This window comes from Patagioenas fasciata, chromosome 3 (assembly GCF_037038585.1).
Source record: "Patagioenas fasciata isolate bPatFas1 chromosome 3, bPatFas1.hap1, whole genome shotgun sequence".
Lineage (NCBI taxonomy): Eukaryota > Metazoa > Chordata > Aves > Columbiformes > Columbidae > Patagioenas > Patagioenas fasciata.
The window spans coordinates 14,496,352-14,515,059 of record NC_092522.1 but is presented as its reverse complement, the minus strand read 5'-3'; the positions used below and the strand labels follow the sequence as shown (position 1 = coordinate 14,515,059).

Here is an 18,708-nt window from a genome sequence, read left to right as displayed (position 1 = left end):
CAAGTTATGTACCAAATATCATATCAAAGGAATCATGGAAAGAGATGACTGAAGGATCAGATACAAGAGTGAAACTTTTTCTTCGAAAGGCAAAGAAAGCAACAGAAAACAGAGCAACAAAGGAAAAGTAAGAGGAGGTAGGAGACAGACTGATGATGGACTGACCCAAATCAAAAATGCACGTGAATTTGCATTTTACACATAGAAAACTGACAGCTAGCCTCAGGCAGGACAAACTGCAAAAGCAGAACTAACCAAAGAGGAAGGGATCAGATTTTAATAAAGACCAGGGAGAAGCAGTTCTTGTAACTTGAACTCACTAGTCACCAGCAGATAAACTGTCAATACAAAACAAGTGTGATACACAAGATGAGAAAGAGGAACAGAGATAAAAATCAAGTTTCCCTTTGAAGAGAGACTGATGGCAAAAGCACCAATGATCAAGACATGTCATTACAAAGATGTTTTTGAGGTGTCAGATTTCTGGTATCTCCCTGTAGAGAAAAACCTCGTTGAACGGTTTGACTCACAAGTTTCTCACATTACTCTGGGGGACTGCTACGGACACATACAAGGATATGAACATGAAGAGCAGGGTAACAATTAACACCCACAAAGACTGCATGTACATTCTCAACTTTCTAGACAGGCTGGAGGGCAAGGAACACTAACAGTGGCAGAAACTAGGTGCTTCCAAATATAACAGCCAAACTTTTCACTTAATATTTATTACCATGTAGATCTCATTTTGCCAGTAGTGTGAGCCTTACAGAAGACTGTTATTGAAAATATGCCTGGATGGAGCAATTGCAAGTTCATTCAGCCTTGTTAAATAGAAAAATAGACAGGGACCAACTGGACAAAGGGAATGGAAGTTAACAGTACACTTCAGCTTGTGAATTAAAAAAACCCTTCTGAAATTTATATTACAGGCAACAGGAGAAAAAAGTGAAAGGATCTTGGTGCTCTTTCCAAGTGCCTCATTACATTAAGAATAAAAGCAAGTACAGGCTTATAAGAAATAGAAAACAGAATTTTAGAAAAACACAGATCTTAGAAAGCAAGGAGCATAAAGATAAAGAGAGAATCAGCAGGAAACATATTTCCTTTGCAATTTATCCTTACAGACTGGGTTATAAAAGACAGAAGGTTTATCAACCACTTAAAAATAAGATGCAGTTATTCAACTGAGGGGGCCTGCAATGAAATATCACCTGCGCATGGTCCAAAACTAGAAGACTATTTTACTTGAATGTTGAGTAAATACAAAAGAAACAAAGTATAGAGATACAAATCCAGAAGTTGCCACAACTGAGAGGGAAGCAAAATTCTGTTCAGAGGAGAGAGATGAAAGGCATGCCAAGTAATCTGCCAAAAGCACAGTTGGTAAGTGGAAAGGATTTAGATTGTTCAGTGGTACTTCCATGTGATTGACAAACACTAAAACCAGTGCTTCTGATTTGAGAAAAAAAAAAAAGTCATCAGTACAGCTTCACTACTTTGACTTCAGTAGCGTGCAAAGCATTAAAGCATATTTTAGTGGAAGGAGCAACTAAAGGTGTTCAAGATAACAAATTTGAATTAATAGGAAAACCCACTTCAAGTTTCATTTCTGACAGATTGGTGCATTAGCTTTCTTTGCCAAAATAACTGATTTTCTAGATTTAAAAAAAAAATCAATTAATTTCAATTGTCAACTTGAGTAAAGCACAGGGTATCAAACGGTAAATTATTAAACCAGAGAAGAATGTGATTAAATAGAGGAACTGTGGGCAAGAAATCTGCTTAACAGAACCCAAGAACTTAGTGTGAAGGGGAAAGAACAGGACTAGAAGAAGGTGCAAATAAGATGGGCAGGACACATTTGCAGAGCACGTGCTGCCCTAACAGTTACACTCTCACAATACCAGCACATACCGGTAACATCCACCACCGAACAGGCAGATAATGCTGGAAGCATCCTTCATGCACGTGCACATTTCAGAGCATTTTAAAGCTGCTGGCTTAAATTCCATCTGCAAGAAGTGCTCCAAAACTAGAAGGTAGTTAAGGAGCATGGACCAGACTAAGCTAAAGTTATCCAAAGGTGACTGGAGAAATTCATCCTAAAAGCAGTTCTCACTGAATGAACAAAATAGTATCAGAATGAAGAAGCAGTATGCAACTGGTTGAGGAAAAAAATATATATATTCACACAAATTCCCTGTGTTCAAGAAAGAGAGACAGTAAGAGAAAAGAAGTAAGTCAGTGTTCTTAATTGGTTAATTTTTATTTGTCTGTGAATGAAAACAATGGTATTACACAAAGTAAAATGGGCCATAGTCCAAGAAGGCTAGAGAATCTTGTGCTTAACAAAAGCCAAAAGCGGATTTAAAGGAGGTGGTCTCCAAACATGCAGAAGGCAATGTCAAATTCTTTACCTCCTCTCTGGAATGGTTGGTAATGAACTTTAAGTTCCAGCAAGAGAGATTTGGAAGGAGTACTATCAAGTCATACATTTCTACAGATAACACAGTGAGGCTTTTCAGCTATTGACTGTTGAATATCAGCAACACAGAGTTTCGCACTAGCATGGCTCTTAAGTATGTTCAGAGGCCATTTACATCCACATAAATCAGCCTGAAGTGGGGAAACCTTTGAGCACAGGCTGAAGTAGCACCTGAAGTACAGCTCCGACCAACTGAATTGGCCTAAGATTCCCTAGTTATCATCTGCAAAACTATAGTATGCACTTTTGCAAATTACTTTGAGGCAAGAAAACAATACGAAATCCACAACTGCACACACTAACACGTGTGCAGTGGTTACAGTTTCTCATTTGAATGGTTATTATCTCAATTTAATACAGATTTCACTAACTGAATTATAGCCCTGTTTGCAATCAACACAACACTGGACTGAGCAGAGGACAAAGCCAAAGACAGCCCTCTATCTATGGATAGCAGCTAGCTAAAGCTTGATTTTTTCAGAGAACACAAATTGTGCCTGTAGCTGCAATGTTTGGGAAGTTCAAGAGCATGATCAAAGTGCAGGTTTAGCAGACAGCCTATAGAAATGTCCATACACAGACTAGTGATGCACAAAGCCCACCAGTTCCCCAGCGCATAGTCAAAACAAAAATCTCAGCTCTCACTGAACATGCCCAGCCTTCAGGACTGAGCAGACAGTATCAAGAAAAAGGTCTAAGTAGGAACAAACACTTCTCTGTGCCCACAAAAAGGCCGGAGCAGCATTCACGTGATCTCCCACTCCCAGGCCTGAGGGAAAGCCCTGCTGTTCAGCCCTGCTGCTCCAGCACTGACCAAAACACTAGCAGGATATTCTGGGAGGTGGTCCCCGGATGCTCTTTTGCTTTCCATAGGGTTCGGTGCTACTGTGTTTTGAGCATAAGCTGCTATCAGGGGCAGGGTGAGGTTTCTGCAGGAGCTGCAGTCCGGAATTCGCAATGGCTGCTCAATGGAATTGTTACTAAGAAAGCGAGCTGCACATCAGTGTTGCCACGTGGTGAGAGACTGCGCTGTGTATCCCTCACTTTGTATATTCTTTCATTATTGTTATCGTTTATTTGTTTTTCTTTTTGCTGTCCTGTTAAATTGTTCTAATCCCAGCCCACAAATTTTGCCTTTTGTTTCCTGATTCTTCTCCCCATCACATCAGGTGCAGGGGAGGGGTGACCATGTTGCATGTAGTTCTAGTTGTTGGCTATGGGGGGCTGAGGCTAAACCATGACAGTCCTTTTTGGCACCCAATACAGGGCAATGCTGGGCTGGGATAATGACAGATCTCACCAGAGCATGTTAAAATACACATCTTCTAAAGTAGTTAAGTAATTGCTGGTCATGATGTTGCTTTGTTTCTTCACATGGCAGTGTTACGTGAATTCTTACATGTGCTATGTATTCCCTGCAGTGCTGTTTAGCACCTCTGGGAGAAGGAATAGGGTTATCATATTACTGTCCTGTGTAATATAGACTTACAATATACTAACATCTCTCGCTATGCGACTAGGCTGGTATTTCTATGTGGCGTTGTTGTCATTTCTGTACCTTGTGTGCCATCTCTTGAAACAGATCAGTAATCACACCCAATCTATGAGTGCAATCTCATGTAACAAACAGCCCCATATGGCCAGTGCATAAATCTAGTGAAGACTGGAGACTAACCACAGACCGTAGTGGCCTGAAGGAAGTTACAGTTGCAGACATGTTAAAACTGCAATTTGGACTGGAGTCCATGGCAGCTCAGTGTTATGACACAACTGACAGTGCTAATGTATTTTTCTCTATTCCTTTGGCAGCAGGGTATAGGCCACAGTTTGCTTTCACCTGGAAGGGCATCCAGTACACCTGGAAAAAACTGCCCCAGAGGTGGAAACACAGCCCCACCATCTGCGATGGACTGATCCAAACCGCAATGGAACAAGGTAAAGCTCCAGAACACCTACAGTACATGGATGACATCATCATATGGGGCAACACAGCAGAAGTTTTCAAGAAAGGTGAGAATAACTCAAATTCTTTTGAAAGCCAGTTTTGCCATAAAATGAAACAAGGCCAAGGGACCCAGTTTTTAGGAACACAATGGCAAGATGGACATCATCAGAACACAATGGATGTGATCAACAAAACAGCAGCCATGTCTCCACCAGCTAATGAAAAGGAGACACAAACTTTGTTGGGTGTTTTGAGTTTTTGGATAATGAATATTGCAGACTACAGTCAGATTGTGAGCCCTCTATATCAAGTGACTCAAAAAAAGAACAATTTCAAGTGGAGCCCTTAACAACTACAAGCCTCTGAACGAATTAAAAGGGCAATAGTTCATGCAGTAGCACTTGGGCTGGTCTGGACAGGACTAGATGTTAAAAACATGCTTTACACCGCATCCAGAGATAATTGTCCTATCTGAAGTCTCCGGCAGAAAGCACCAGGGGAGACTCAAAGTCGACTCTTAAGTTTTTAGAGTCAGGCATACAGAGGATCCAGGGCCAACTATACTCCAACTGAAAAAAGTGAGATTGGCAGCATATGAAGGGGTCTGAGCTGCTTCAGAAGTGGCTGATGCTGAAACACAGTTCCTCCTGACACCTTGACTACTGGTGCTGGGCTGGATGTTCAAAGGGAAGGTCTCCTCTACACATAATGCAACCAGTGCTACATTGATCACACAACAGGCTCCAATGGCGAATCCTAATCACCCAGGGATCTCAGAAGGCATTACAGACTGGCCAGAAGGTAAAGACTTTATAATGCTACCAGATGAAGACGAGGTGACACATGCTGAAGAGGCCCCACCATACAATAAGCTACCAGAGAATGAGAAGTGATACGCCCTGTTTACAAATGGATCCTGTCGTATTGTGGGAAAGCATCAGAGGTGGACAGCTGCTGTGTGGAGTCCAACACAAGCCACAGAAGCCCCTGAAGGATCAGGTGAATCAAGTCAATTTGCAGAGGTGAAAGTCATCCAGCTGGCTTTAGAAACTGGTGAATGAGTAAAGTGGCTTTATATCTATACTGACTTGTGGCTGGTGGCAAATGCCCTGTGGGGGTGGTTACAGTAATGGAAGAGGAACAACTGGCAGCACAGAGGCACACCTGGGCTGTTGAATTGTAGTGAGATATTGCTGCCCGACTAGAGAACCTGCCTGTAAAAGTGCAACATGTTGATGCCCATGTGCCTATAAGTCAGCCCATTGAAAAACAGCAAAACAACTAGCAGGTGGATCCAGCTACCAAGATTAAAGTGGCTCAGGTAGATTTGGACTAGCAACATAAAGGTGAATTATACCTAACTCGATGTGCTCATGGTGCCTAAGGTCATCAAGGAGAAGATGCAACATATAGATGGGCTCGTGATCAAGGGGTGGACTTTACCATGGACACTATTGCACAGGTTATCCATGAATGTGAAACATGTGCTGCAATCAAACAAGCCAAGTGGCTGAAGTCTGTGCGGTATGGGGGGCAATCGCTGAAATATAAATATGGGGAGGCCTGGCAGATTGACTATATTACACTCCCACAAAACCACCATGGCAAGTGCTATGTGCTTACAACGGTGGAAGCAACCACCTGATGGCACAGGGAGTCATGGCAATCAGAGAAAAAGCGAAACATTGCACCCACTTTTAAAAGGGTAGAAAGGAGGACCCAGCTTCACATCTGTGCCTTGGAAGATCATGGAACAGATCCTCCTAGGAGCTGTGCTAAGGCAAATGGAGGACAGGGAGGTGATTCAAAACAGTCAGCACAGCTTCACCAAGGGCAAGTCCTGCCTGACCAATCTAGTGGCCTTCTACAATGAAGCAACTATATCAATAGACAAGGGAAGAGCTATTGGTATCATCTATCTGGACTTCTGTAAGGCCTTTGACATGGTCCCTCACAAAAATTAGAGAGAGATGGATTTGATAGGGGGACTATCTAGTAGATAAGGAATTAGGTGGATGGTTGCATCCAGAGAGTAGTGGTCAACAGTTCAGTGGCCACATGGAGATCAGTTACAAGTGGTGTCCCTCAGGGGTCCGTGCTGAGACCAGTTCTGTTTAATATCTTCATCAGTAACATAAACAGTAAGATCAAGTGCATCCTCAGCAAGTTTGCAGATGACACCAAGCTGAGTGGTGAGTTGACTGCAGTTATCTGAGGAACAGGCTACCAACCAGAGGGACCTGGACAGGTTCAAGAAGTAGGGCCATGGAAACCTCATGAGGTTCAACAAGGCAAAGTGCAAGGTCCTGCATCAGGGTCAAGGCAACCCCCAGTATCAATACAGGCTGAGGGATGAAGGGATTGAGAGCAGCCCTGAGGAGAAGGACTTGGGGATACTGGTAGATGGAATATCAGACATGGGCTGGCCCTGTGTGCTTGCAGCCCAGAAAGCACATCTTATCCTGGGCTGCATCAAAAGGAACATGGCCAGCAGGTCGAGGGAGGTGATTCTGCCCCTCTGCTGTGCTCTGGTGAGACCCCACCTGGAGTCCTGTGTCCAGCTCTGGAGCCCTCAGCACAGGAAAGACATGGACCTGTTGGAGAGGGGCAGAGGCGGCCACAAAAATGATCAGAGGGCTGGAACAGCTCTGCTGTGAGGACAGGCTGGGAGAGTTGGGGTTGTTCAGCCTGGAGAAGAGAAGGCTCCAGGGAAACGTTATTGTGGCCTTTCAGTACTTAAAAGGGGCCTCTAAGAAAGATGAGGACAGGCATTTTAGCAGGGCCTGTTGTGACAGGACAAGGGGTAATAGTTTTAAACTAACGGAGGGGAGATTCGGGCCAGGCATGATTCAGACACTTTTTATAGCAAGGTTGGTGAAACACTGGCCCAGCTTGCCCAGAGAGGCGGAAGATGCCTCATCCCTGGAGACATTCAAGGCCAGGCTGGACGGGGCTCTGAGCAATCCGATCTAGTTGAAGATGTCCCTGCTCATAGCAGGGGGGTTGGACTAGATGATCTTTAAAGGTCCCTTCCAATCCAAACTAGTCTATGATTCTGTGATTCCTCCCCTCTTCAAGTACTGAGGCATTTCTTCTGAACTCTGGCACAAACTTTGCAACTTAATTGCAAATATGCAGCTCTAACAGCTCTTTGCAACATCAGTTCTCATTTAACATCTACTCAACAAAAGGGTCTTTTTAAAGGAAGACATCACGGCATATACTCACAGATCAAAATAAACAACCACATAGACTGTGTCCAAGCCACTGAGGACAACAGCATGTCATAAGTACACTCACTCACATACCAAGACTTAAGACCTTTAAGCACCTTTTGCTGTGTTACTCATCTGTGCCCACTAGCCTGTTCGCAAACCACCCCCAAGATCAAACTGGAGCTAGGAACTGTTCCTGGGAGGCACAATATGGCTACCTGTTTTAGGGGCTAAGAAATCTCAGTAGGACAGTCCATACTAAACCAGACTTGCTTTCCTTGGGACACATACTTCCAGCTCTGAAAGGTGACTTCTTTGCAGGAAGATGCAGACACTGTCCTAATTATTATATGTCTGGTGTCCAACTTCCTGCACATGAAGACATCATTAGGAAGTCATCAGTCACCCCTGTCACTTCCCTCTGCCATAGCAGTCAGACTACTTCCACTGGCGACCTACCTGTACAGTGTGCATGCTGTTAGTGCTCTGAAGACACTCGCCTTCCTCCCCAGCTCTAACATCACCACAGTCCTCCAGCAAGCGCACTCGCATGCCACGCTGGAGGTTTGCCCGTAAGTACTCCACGTAGCCACTGCAGTCTGTGAAGTCTGATGGGGTCAGGAAGGCACAACCCTGCTTTTTGTGGGGACCATGATTTGAACTGAGCCCAGGCATTTGGGCAGCAGTGCAGGATGTGGCCCCGTGCTGGAAGATGGAACGGGTGGTGCGAGGCTGCAGCTCCTGTCTGGGCAGTGGTTCTGGCTTGTGGCCATGGTCCCAGCCCATCACGTGCACCAGCTCCAAGATGAGGTTTGCCATGGCCATGCTGAACTCAAACTCCTGCTTCACACGGCTTCTCTCCTCAGGGAGCAGGTTGGGCACAGGGCAGTCCTGCTGCTGCCCTCCCTGCTCCACGTCACTGCTGAGCTCGTCCAGGAGAGAAGTGACACACAGGTAGTGTTTCACCAGGACGAACAGCAGCTTCCCAGGGATCTGCAACAAGCACAGCTGTCAGACTCCAGTCTGCAGAGCGCCTCCAGCCCCCACATCATCTCCTGGCTCAGAGACAAGGCTCTCCCCTTGCCTCCCCACCATCCCTCAGCCCAGATCTATGTCAGCTCTCCCTATACCCAGTCCTGCTCAGCTGCTCAGTGATGACTGCCCTCCTGTCTCAAAGAAGGACCCCAGCTCTGGTCACTCACTCTCAACCTTCCTGACCCCTGAAGCCCACAGGTCCGAGGCTGGCAGGGCCTGCCACTACCTGGGGAATGTGGATCCCCTCAAAGGACATGTGGTGCTCTTCAGAAGATGTTGTCTCAGCGAACAGTTCCAGCAAGGTGTAGCGACTGTCAAAGTCCATGTGCTGCTCAATGCCATCCTGCTGGCTCAGGGACAGCAAGACATAGGCTCTGCTCCCTGCAACAACAAGAGAAACTCTTCAGGCCCCTAAAGATAACCCTCCTCACGCTCCGCCCCCCCCATTCAATGAGACAGATTCACAGGCAAGGAACAGCTTCGCTGCTCAGTGTAATCTGGATTAGCAAAATTTTACTCCACTGAATATCACTGCATTTTTTCCACCCCTAACACTGCAAGATTCCCCCGAAGCAGCAACCCCAAATAACTGACTCCAGGATAGGGTTCCAGGGAAGAAAGAAAGTGAAGTTTTAATCCAGCTCAGCCTCCCATCTGCCCCACTGCAGAGCCACACGAACTCGGGCACTAGGACAGGGAAAGCCAGACCTCTTGTGGGACACACCACCACCAGCACCCTTCCAGGTGCACACAAGCCCCATCGGGCACTTCCAGGCCACAGCAACTCCTCTCAAATGAGAGGATGGGGTGAGGACCAGTACTCTACCCACCGAGGCTGCAGGAAAGGCTCCCCACCAAGAACAGGCCAGAGCCATTCCAACTGACAGCATGCAGCAGAGACACCCCAACACTCTGCCAAGGCCCCTTGACATATATCCTGCTAATGGTTACTCAACATCCCAGCTCAAGAATCTGTCAGGGAAAAGAGCTCCCAAGTCTCAGAGCACCCCAGACAACTATGACTGAGAAGCTGCTTGGAAGCTCCAGTCTTATTCTTCCCCTTTTGCCAACAAGCCCCAAGACACACTGCTTCCCAAGCAGCCCACACCTGCAAAAGTACCAGCACCCCTCAGCTGCCCAGCAGCACCTTCTCAGTGGCACTGAGCACTAGCAGGCCCCACCTGCATCATGTGAAGCCAGGGCCCTCAGCATGTTGCCAGCACTGTGGCGGATTTGCTTCTCCTTGTGGCACAGCATCTTCATCAGCAAGTCCAGGGCTCCCGTCTCCTTGAAGGCACTCGCCAGCGAGCCAATGCTGGCGTAAGCGTTCAGAATGTGGATGGTGTTGAGGATAAAGGACTCGGGGGCCCCGCTCTTGCTCATCTGCCGCCTGGCTCGCTGCACCAGGCTCCTGACATCAGCCTTCATCTCCAGCAACGAGGCTTCATCCAGTGGGACATCTGCAGTAAACGGGCTGGCTGCCTTCTCCTCTTTCACCCACTGCCCTTCCAGCTTCCTCTTGCCCAGCAGCGTTGGGCAGGTGGCACAGACCTCTTCTGCAGACATCCACATGGAGATGTTCTCTGGCTTGGTCTCTGCACAGGAGGCACCGTTGCCTCCCACTGCTCTCTCTTCCAAGCTGACAATGCTCCACTGGATCAGGTACTCGGGCTGGCCGTCATGGCCCCGTCGCTGCCGGAGCAGCTCCTGTGGGTAGGCCTGCAGTTTGGGTCCCAGGTGCACAAGTAGGTTGCCATTGTGCCTCTCGTTCACCATGGCAGGAAAAGTGCCTGCAGAGACAGAGGGGAAGTAGAGGCAAGCTTTTATTTCTGAGCTGCATGCCAGAGAAAGTGTGAGCAAGTACCTCAGTTGCTTGACAGTAGAAGTGGCTGAGGCACAGCTTTTGACCCTGAAATCCTGGACTCAGGATAAAGCTCTGAAGAAAACCCCATTTTGCATAAGGTCACATCCTCACTTCAAGAAAATAAGCCAGTGTTTCATTTACAAACCCTGTTCCCAGCATTATTGGCACACACAGAAAGAGGCTCTCCACAAAAAAAAGAAGGCTAAATTCAGATCTTCCTACAAGACAACAAACAACAGGAGCCCTGGGTCATGTTGTCATCTCTGCCCCTGTTCACAACATGACCCTGTGCAAGTTGCTGCTTTTGCACTTCTGTCTTTCCTCTTGTTATTTAACATTGATATCTGTTCAGACTGCAAGTTTACCCAGACCTCAGTCTTCAGGCAGACACTCTCTCTCACTGTGGAGCTGGACATAACTTGAGTCACCAGGCCCTGAAGAAAATAATCAGCAATCTCTCAGATCAACTTCATATATATCAAATCAGGTCACTATCCAAAAGCCACTCAGTATTTCCTCCTTGACATCCTCTCAGATGTTCTTTGCCTTTATGATGTTTAACCAATGGGTAAATTCAACAAAATGAAAAGATTGCTGTTCTCTGTTGCCTGATTGTTCAGTGTATCTTATGACTACAAAGAAGCCATAATACGTCTTTGCTTCCATCTATTCAAAGAGGACCATGAAATAATTTGCTGCCTGAGTGTGAACAATCAGCTGGCCAGCTGTAGAAAATACCACACACAATGATCTGACTTCATTACTACAAAGGATGCCAGATCAGAGCCTGATAAGAAGGTTCTCAGAGGAGCTCAGGCAGGTGACAGTGGGACACATGAACAGGCCCTCATCACTGAGACATACCAGCAAGAGAAGCAACATGCTGTTCAGCTGTTAACACAACTAATTCTTAAAAAAGGAGCTAACATACATCAGAAATAGTCAATCCATGTACAACTGAAGAAGATACAGACTGTCAAAGACAATGATAGGCACATAAAAGATGTTTCTCAGGTGCAGTTCTGAACTCCACAGAAATTCATATCTACCTTCAATTGTGCCTGCCTTGGAATTTGCAAGAAGCCAGCTGGGAATCTTCTTGCAGTCTCTCTGTAATAAAAGGACCAAGCTATTCTCCTGTGCTTTGTAACAGTGTTTAGATGCCACACCATAAACCAAAGATTTTCCCTAACTGTGCTTGTACAGTGCACATATAAAATCCTACCCAAGAGGTTCACATAGAACAAAAATCACAGTAAAAGAGAAGTCTCTGTGAAGCATTATTTTGATAACTTCACCCTATCACCACATCATGACATTTAGTATGAAAAAAAACCTCTTTAGAGCAGAGCTAACAGAAGGGACCCAAAAGGATTTGTAGCTAGGTATACGAGAATTTGGATTTAGGGCATCTGAAGAAGTAGCTGCAAGGTGTATAACGCATGAGGCATACTGGAGCCTACAACAACCCACAACTAAACTGTCACACTGCTTAAATACACGCACTACAGTGAGTTTCAGAGTTGTGGCAAATGATACGCCAGCTGTGATGCCAAATCCATAAAGCACCGCGGCAACGGGTTCCGAAGCACAGCCCAGCACGGCCTGGGCACAGGCAGGCAGAGCATCCTATTCCATCCCATTCCATCCCATCCCATCCCATTCCATTCCACCCCCAGGGCTGTAGGGCCAGGGCCCACCCGCTCACGGAACCGAGCGGGGCCGGCAAAACCGATCTACCTCGGCAATGGCCGCCGCGGAAAAGCCGGGTTTTCTCTCGGGCCGTTCCAGACCCATCAGCAAGCCCCGCTCCTCCTCCTGCTCTCTTCGCTCCCCGCTGTCCGTCTCCCCCGCCCCAGGAGCCGCAGCGAGGCCTGCCGCAGCGCCACAGCAGGGGGGCAGGGGCCGGCGGGTCCGGTCGCGGCGCACGGGGTGGCGGCTCAGCCCCCAGATCCGCCACGGCACGGGGAAACGGAGGCGCCCCCACACGCGTGGGGATCCCTCGGGTGACCTCGTCCCCGCCCGGCGCCGTCGCAGGGGAGGAACCTGCGCAGCCCCGCGCCCTGCACTTCCGGGTCCCCGACACGCACGGGCGTGCGCACCACGCCCCCTTGAGGTGGCGGCAGGAGCCGCGAGAGCTCGGGGAGAGGGTGGAAAAAGTTTGTGCAAACACACCTAAATATGAGTTAGAAACAGATATTCTATTGCTCTAAAGTAAAACTATATCTTGGTTTAAAGATGCGCCTGATTTACTTCTTTTTGCCACTCATATCAGTCCCCATCACAGAATGACGGAGAATATCAATTGACATGAATTATGCGCCTTCAGAAAGCGTTGTCCTTATTCGTAGTGTCACAACTTTTCATTTCAAGCAGTGCGACCTGTAGGTTTAAGATACTCTTTTACAAAATGGGAAGAAGAATAAGGACATAAGCAGAAGCACCAAAAACATTGCCAAGGATATTTGTGGCCATATTCTTTAACCTGAATCAGAAGAAAGAAGATGACAGCCATTTAGATAGGGGATGGAAGTTCCTGTTGCAAGACTTCATATGTGATAGTTGATCAAGATAGTAACTCGAAGAGTTTCGGTCAGTGGCCCGATGTCCATGTGGAGACCAGTGACAAGTGGCGTCCCTCAGGGGTCAGTACTGGGACGGGTGCTCTTAACATCTTTGTCAGCAACATGGACAGTGGGAGTGAGTGCACGTCAGCAAGTCTGCTGATGACACCAAGCTGAGCAATGTGGAGGATATGCTAGAGCGCATCCAGAGGGACCTGGACAGGCTCAAGAGTTGTGCACGTACAAACCTCATGAGGTTCAACAAGTCAAAGTGCAAGGTCCTGCAGGGCAACCCCAGGCACAAATACAGGCTGGACACAGATTGGATTGAGAGCAGCCCTGAGGAGAAGGACTTGGGGTGTTGGTTGATGAGAAGCTCAACATAAGCCAGCAATGTGCACTTGCAGCCAATGATATCCTGGGCTGCATCAAAAGGTTTGTGGCCAGCAGGTCAAGGGAGGTGATTCTGCCCCTCTGTTCTGCTCTGGTGAGACCCCACCTGGAGTCCTGTGTCCAGCTCTGGAGCCCTCAGCACAGGAAAGACATGAACCTGTTGGAGAGGGGCCAGAGGAGGCCACAAAAATGATCAGAGGGCTGGAACAGCTCTGCTGTGAGGACAGGCTGAGAGAGCTGGGGTTCCTTAGCCTGGAGAAGTGAAGGCTTCGGGGAGACCTTAATGCGGCCTTCCGGTACCTAAGAAAAAAAACCTGACAGGGACTTTTTACAACGGCATGTAGTGGTAGGACAAGGAATAATGGATTTAACCTAAAAGAGGATAGATTTAGGTTAGCTATAAGGAAGAAATTCTTCACTATGAGGTTGGTGAGGCACTGCGACAGGTTTCTTCAGGAAGCTGTGGATGCCCCATCCCTGGGAAGTGTTCCATGCCAGGTTGGATGTGGCTCTGAGGAATGTGGTCTAGTGGAAGGTGTCCCTATGCACGTCAGGGAGGTTGGAACTAGATGATCTTTAAAGTCACTTCCAATCCAAACCATTCTATAATTGTATGATAGTATCTTCTGATTCTTCTAGCTACTACTAGAAACTAGAAAAAAAAATTGAATTTGGGAGCTGAAGACTGCATCTGCAGCAGCTCAAGGTGTTCATGTTACAGTGGGTGTTGGTATGGGTTCTGTGGTGATTAATGGAATTTGTTAAGGACTGTTGCAGGGTAGGTGAAAGGAAGGCTAAAATCATGTAATGTCAGCACTAACATTATTGCAAACACAGTGGTAACCAAAAATTACAGTGCAACAACTTCTTCAGACTTGGGGTTCTAGGGTAATTTTAGCCCCATACCCCACTCTCCATCTACCTTGTCTGGCTTCCTTCAGTGAGAAATGTGCTTGCCCTCAGCTATTTTCAACATTGCTAGAGAGGCAACTGAAGCCAGTTGCATACAAGTTTGGCCCGTTTCCAGTTCCTTTCCTGCTTTGGTGTTATACTGATCTTTGATGCCCATACCATAAAATCTAAATGCTTTTCCTTTGCCCGTATTTCCCTTCCTTGACAGGCCTGACAAGAGTCAGCTAAAATCCAATATGTCCAGGTTTCTATCGATCTGATAAAATATGTTTTAAATTATAAACAAAAAATTAAAATTATAGGATAAAGGGATGAGAGTCTGCCTTCTTATTTGATCCTGGAGCAGCTTCATGTGTGTGGCCATCCTCATTTCTGCCCTTGGTACTAATACAACTGATTACGCAATTTCCATGTTTTACAACACCAGTCAGAAATTAATAAAAGCAATGTAATTGCAATTAACTATAGGCTGGATATATCAGTGCAATGCTGCACTAGTCTGTGGCGACCATCCTCTAAAATGGTGTTACCAATGCTGGAGGGTAAATGTTTGTGTTTCTAAGCCAGCCTCTTGATTTCTCAATTAGTATGTGCAATCTCTGTAGATGCTACTGAAGCTCTCTTTCCAGAATCCGGTGGATGCTCTTGAAATCTCTTTGTTTTCCATTAACATGGCATTTTCCTTCCCTGTTAACTCTGAATGCATTTCTAAAACCAGAGGATCAAACTGGTATATAGTTATATCATGCTTTGCCTTTACAAGTCACTTCATCACCTGTAGAGATAAACACAGTATATTTGCACTGATGAAAGGGAAAATAACTTCCTAAATGTCACACAACTACGTAAAAGCTGATACCACATTCAGAACCACTGCTGTTTTCTTCTGTTCTTGGCAGCTGTTATTTTGTGCATATACTGCACCTGCAGCACTGCTGTGTTTAATTTCACAAGCACGAGATGGTGGTAATGCTCTGCAGTAGGAAATGCAGCCTGGCTTGTAACACCTTGAATGGATCTGGGGAACTACAGACCTATCAATCTAATGTCAGTGCTGGGGAAGGTCATGGAGCAGATCATCCTGAGTGACATCACATGGCACATACAAAAAAAACCATGCGATCAGGACCAGTAAACATGGGTTTATGAAAGGCAGATCCTGTTTGACCAACCTGATCTCCTTCTACAACAAGGTGACCCACCTAGTAGATGAGGGAAAGGATGTGGATGTTGTGTACTTAGACTTCAGTAAAGCCTTTGACACCATATCCCACAGCATTCTCCTGGAGAAGCTGGCAGCTCATGGCCTGGATGAGTGTACTCTGAGATGGATAAAGAACTGGTTGGAGGGCCAGGCTCAAAGGGTTGTGCTGAACGGAGCCAAATCCAGTTGGCAGACAATCACGAGTGGTGTTCCCCAGGGCTCAGTATTAGGGCCAGTTCTGTTTAATCTCTTTATCAATGATCTGGAAAAGGGGATTGAGTACACCCTTAGTAAGTTTGCAGATGACACCAAGTTCGGTGGCAGTGTTGATCTGCTGGAGGGTAGGAAGGCCATACAGAGGGATCTGGACCAGCTGGATCATTGGGCTGAAGCCAGTTGTATGAGTTTTAACAAGGCCAAGTGCCAGGTCCTGCACTTGGGTCACAACAACCCCGTGCAAAGCTACAGGCTCAGGAAGAGTGGCTGGAAAGCTGCCTGGAGGAAAAGGATCTGGGGGTGTTGATTGACAGCGGCTGAACATGAGCCAGCAGTGTGCCCAGGTGGCCAAAAAGGCCAACAGCATCCTGGCTTGTATCAGGAATAGTGTGGCCAGCAGGACTAGAGAAGTGATTGTGCCCACTGTACTCAGCACTGGTGAGGGCCCACCTCAAATACTGTGTTCAGTGTTGGGCCCCTCATCATAAAAAAGACATTGAGGTACTAGAGAGAGTGCAGAGGAGGGTGATGAAGCTGGTGAGGGGCCTGGAGCACAAGTGTGATGAGGAGCAGTTGAGGGAACTGGGGCTGTTTAGCCTGGAGAAAAGGAGGCTGAGGGGAGAACTTATCACTGTCTACAACTACCTGAAAGGAGGTTGTAGCATGGAGGGTGTTGGTCTCTTCTCCCAAGTAGCAAGCGATAGAACAAGAGAAAATGGCCTCAAGTTCTGCCAGGGAAGGTTTAGGTTGGATATTAGGAAAAAATTCTTCCCAGAAAGGGTTGTCAGGCACTGGAACAGGCTGCCCAGAGAAGTGGTGGAGTCACCATCCCTGGAGGAGTTTAAAAGACACATAGATAAGTTTCTTAGGGACATGGTTTAGTGACAGTGTTAGTTTAACAGCTGGACTAGATGATCTTGAGGGTCTCTTCCAACCAAAATGATTTTATGATCAGCTGGCCACACCCCATAGCCAAAATTGTCACCAACAATAAATGGCAGTGGACAGATAGGATAAAAGCATCTTGTGATGCTGAAAGTTTTTCTGTGGTATTCAAATGCTCTGCTTACGTCTTGACTCTGATGGTCTTGATACCATGCTTAGTCAGTCATTTAACATAAAAATAAAGATTATGTCTATGGTATCTTGCCCCCTGTCAGGAGTTTTATGCATAATACACAGACCCCCATGCACAAACAACATGGGGTTACTTGTGCTGATACGGGTTTTATGGTGCTGTACCACAATACATATCTGTGTAGACACAGTGAACATGGGGCTGGCTGTGATGTAACCTGTAAAAGTGAAGTACCTCACCTCCCGATGGGGAAAGAGCCATTTCAGTTGTGGTTTGATCCTAAGCACTTTCCGAACAATCCTCTCCAGCTACACTGAGATGTATTTTCTCCAGACTGCACTGTGAAGGATAGCACAATTTCTCCACCACACAGACATTTACCAATGCTCGGCTCTCCTTACATTATATTGGCATCTGCTCCGGGACCCCATGCTATGTAGAGGGTAGTAGTTCCAATTTTAGCTGGCATACTGTTGACCCAGCAGCACCAATGACTGGAAGGAGCCCTTCTCCCTTTGATTTCTTTCCCACCTCACTTTACTGAGCCCCCATGTGCCCTTGACCTAGCTTCTAGGGGCCTACAGGCACCTGCTTTTTACCTGACTTCAAGTAATGCCTCTCCAGTTTGGACTTTGAATATTGCCCTGTCTTCTCAGAGCAGTCTTCCGCAGGGAATTTAAAGTCTTGGTGTTGAGCCTCATAAAGACAATCAGGTGTCCAAAAGTACTGGACTTGGAAGAGGGGAAGGGAAACAACCTCATTTTAATTTGAGACCCGGATCAGATGCCTGTCAAAGTCAGATGAACCTGTTCTGCCTGGCGCCTTTCAACTGGTTTTTTTTTTTAAGCCCAGTTTGTTCTTTCTCCTTGTCCAGAAGCCTGGGGATGGTACTGCACACACCAATCACCATGTCTGGATGCTCTCAGGTGTCAGCTGCCTGACATCTCCTGTGATGACAGGGCCTTGGCCAGTATCACTTACCTGTTGAGTCCCATATCAGGTAAACATTACCTTAACAACAGCATCTTCATACAAAACTTGTATCTGTCTTGGATAAACCTCTGTCACTACCAAAAAATACCTCTGTCCTCCTTTGGTTTGTGGTAGTTTATCAACCTATAAATATATAATCCACCTGGAGCCAGGCCTAGGGATCATCTTTACTTTCATGTTACAATAGCAAAAATTCCTCTTCCTAGGCCTTAGTTGTTGCCTACTTACTCCATAAGCAACATGGGCTGTTTGTTCTCCCCATCTTAACCCTTGCTTGAGGTCATCCTGCTTCTCCCAATTAACACTAATGAATTAGAACAATTATTTTCCCAAAGTCCACATTCCTCCTCATTCCTGTTTGTTGTTTCTCATGACTCAACACCATGCCCTGCTCACCACTGCCATCCCTGAGCTTTCAGAAGGGACAGCCCTCACAGCCCTGCTGTCCACCACCTGCCCCTTCTGGGCCACTCATCAGCTCTGAGGCTCCCAGAGGAGAAGTCCAACTGGTCAGATCTCACCTGTGCAGAAGGCAGTGGAGACAGATACTGTGCTCATTTGACTGAAAGCAAGTTAATTTTCTTCAGGCAGTTAGAAAACTTTTTTTTTGTACCTAGTATGGTGGTTGTTTGGATTTAGTTTGAGAACAAGATAACACCCTGGCAGAGAGTTAAAGTTTTTAATTGTTGTTGTCTGAGAGCAAGGTCTTTTCTGAGCTCTCTGCCCACAGGTGTGATGCAGCTATTACGGGGGCCATAGATGGGGCAGAGCTTTACTGACATCCAGAGTGATCAATAAGAG

The 18,708-nt window shown here is 46.5% G+C and overlaps 1 protein-coding gene across 9 annotated transcripts in view; it reads right to left on the bottom strand.

Moving 5' to 3' along the window:
• The window catches only part of CUL9 (cullin 9), a 36,446-nt gene extending 23,988 nt beyond the window's left edge, over positions 1 to 12,458 (bottom strand). For all 9 annotated transcript variants that reach the window (XM_071805829.1, XM_071805825.1, XM_071805828.1 and 6 more), the window contains exons 1-5: positions 12,288 to 12,458; positions 11,597 to 11,657; positions 9,865 to 10,473; positions 8,910 to 9,064; positions 8,108 to 8,641 (exon numbers count right to left, since the gene is read on the bottom strand). In XM_071805829.1, the coding sequence (XP_071661930.1) occupies positions 8,108 to 8,641; positions 8,910 to 9,064; positions 9,865 to 10,473; positions 11,597 to 11,657; positions 12,288 to 12,344 (1,416 nt within the window). In that variant the 5' untranslated portion in view covers positions 12,345 to 12,458. The remainder of the gene's footprint in view (positions 1 to 8,107; positions 8,642 to 8,909; positions 9,065 to 9,864; positions 10,474 to 11,596; positions 11,658 to 12,287) is intronic.
• Between the last annotated feature and the right edge of the window lie 6,250 nt (positions 12,459 to 18,708).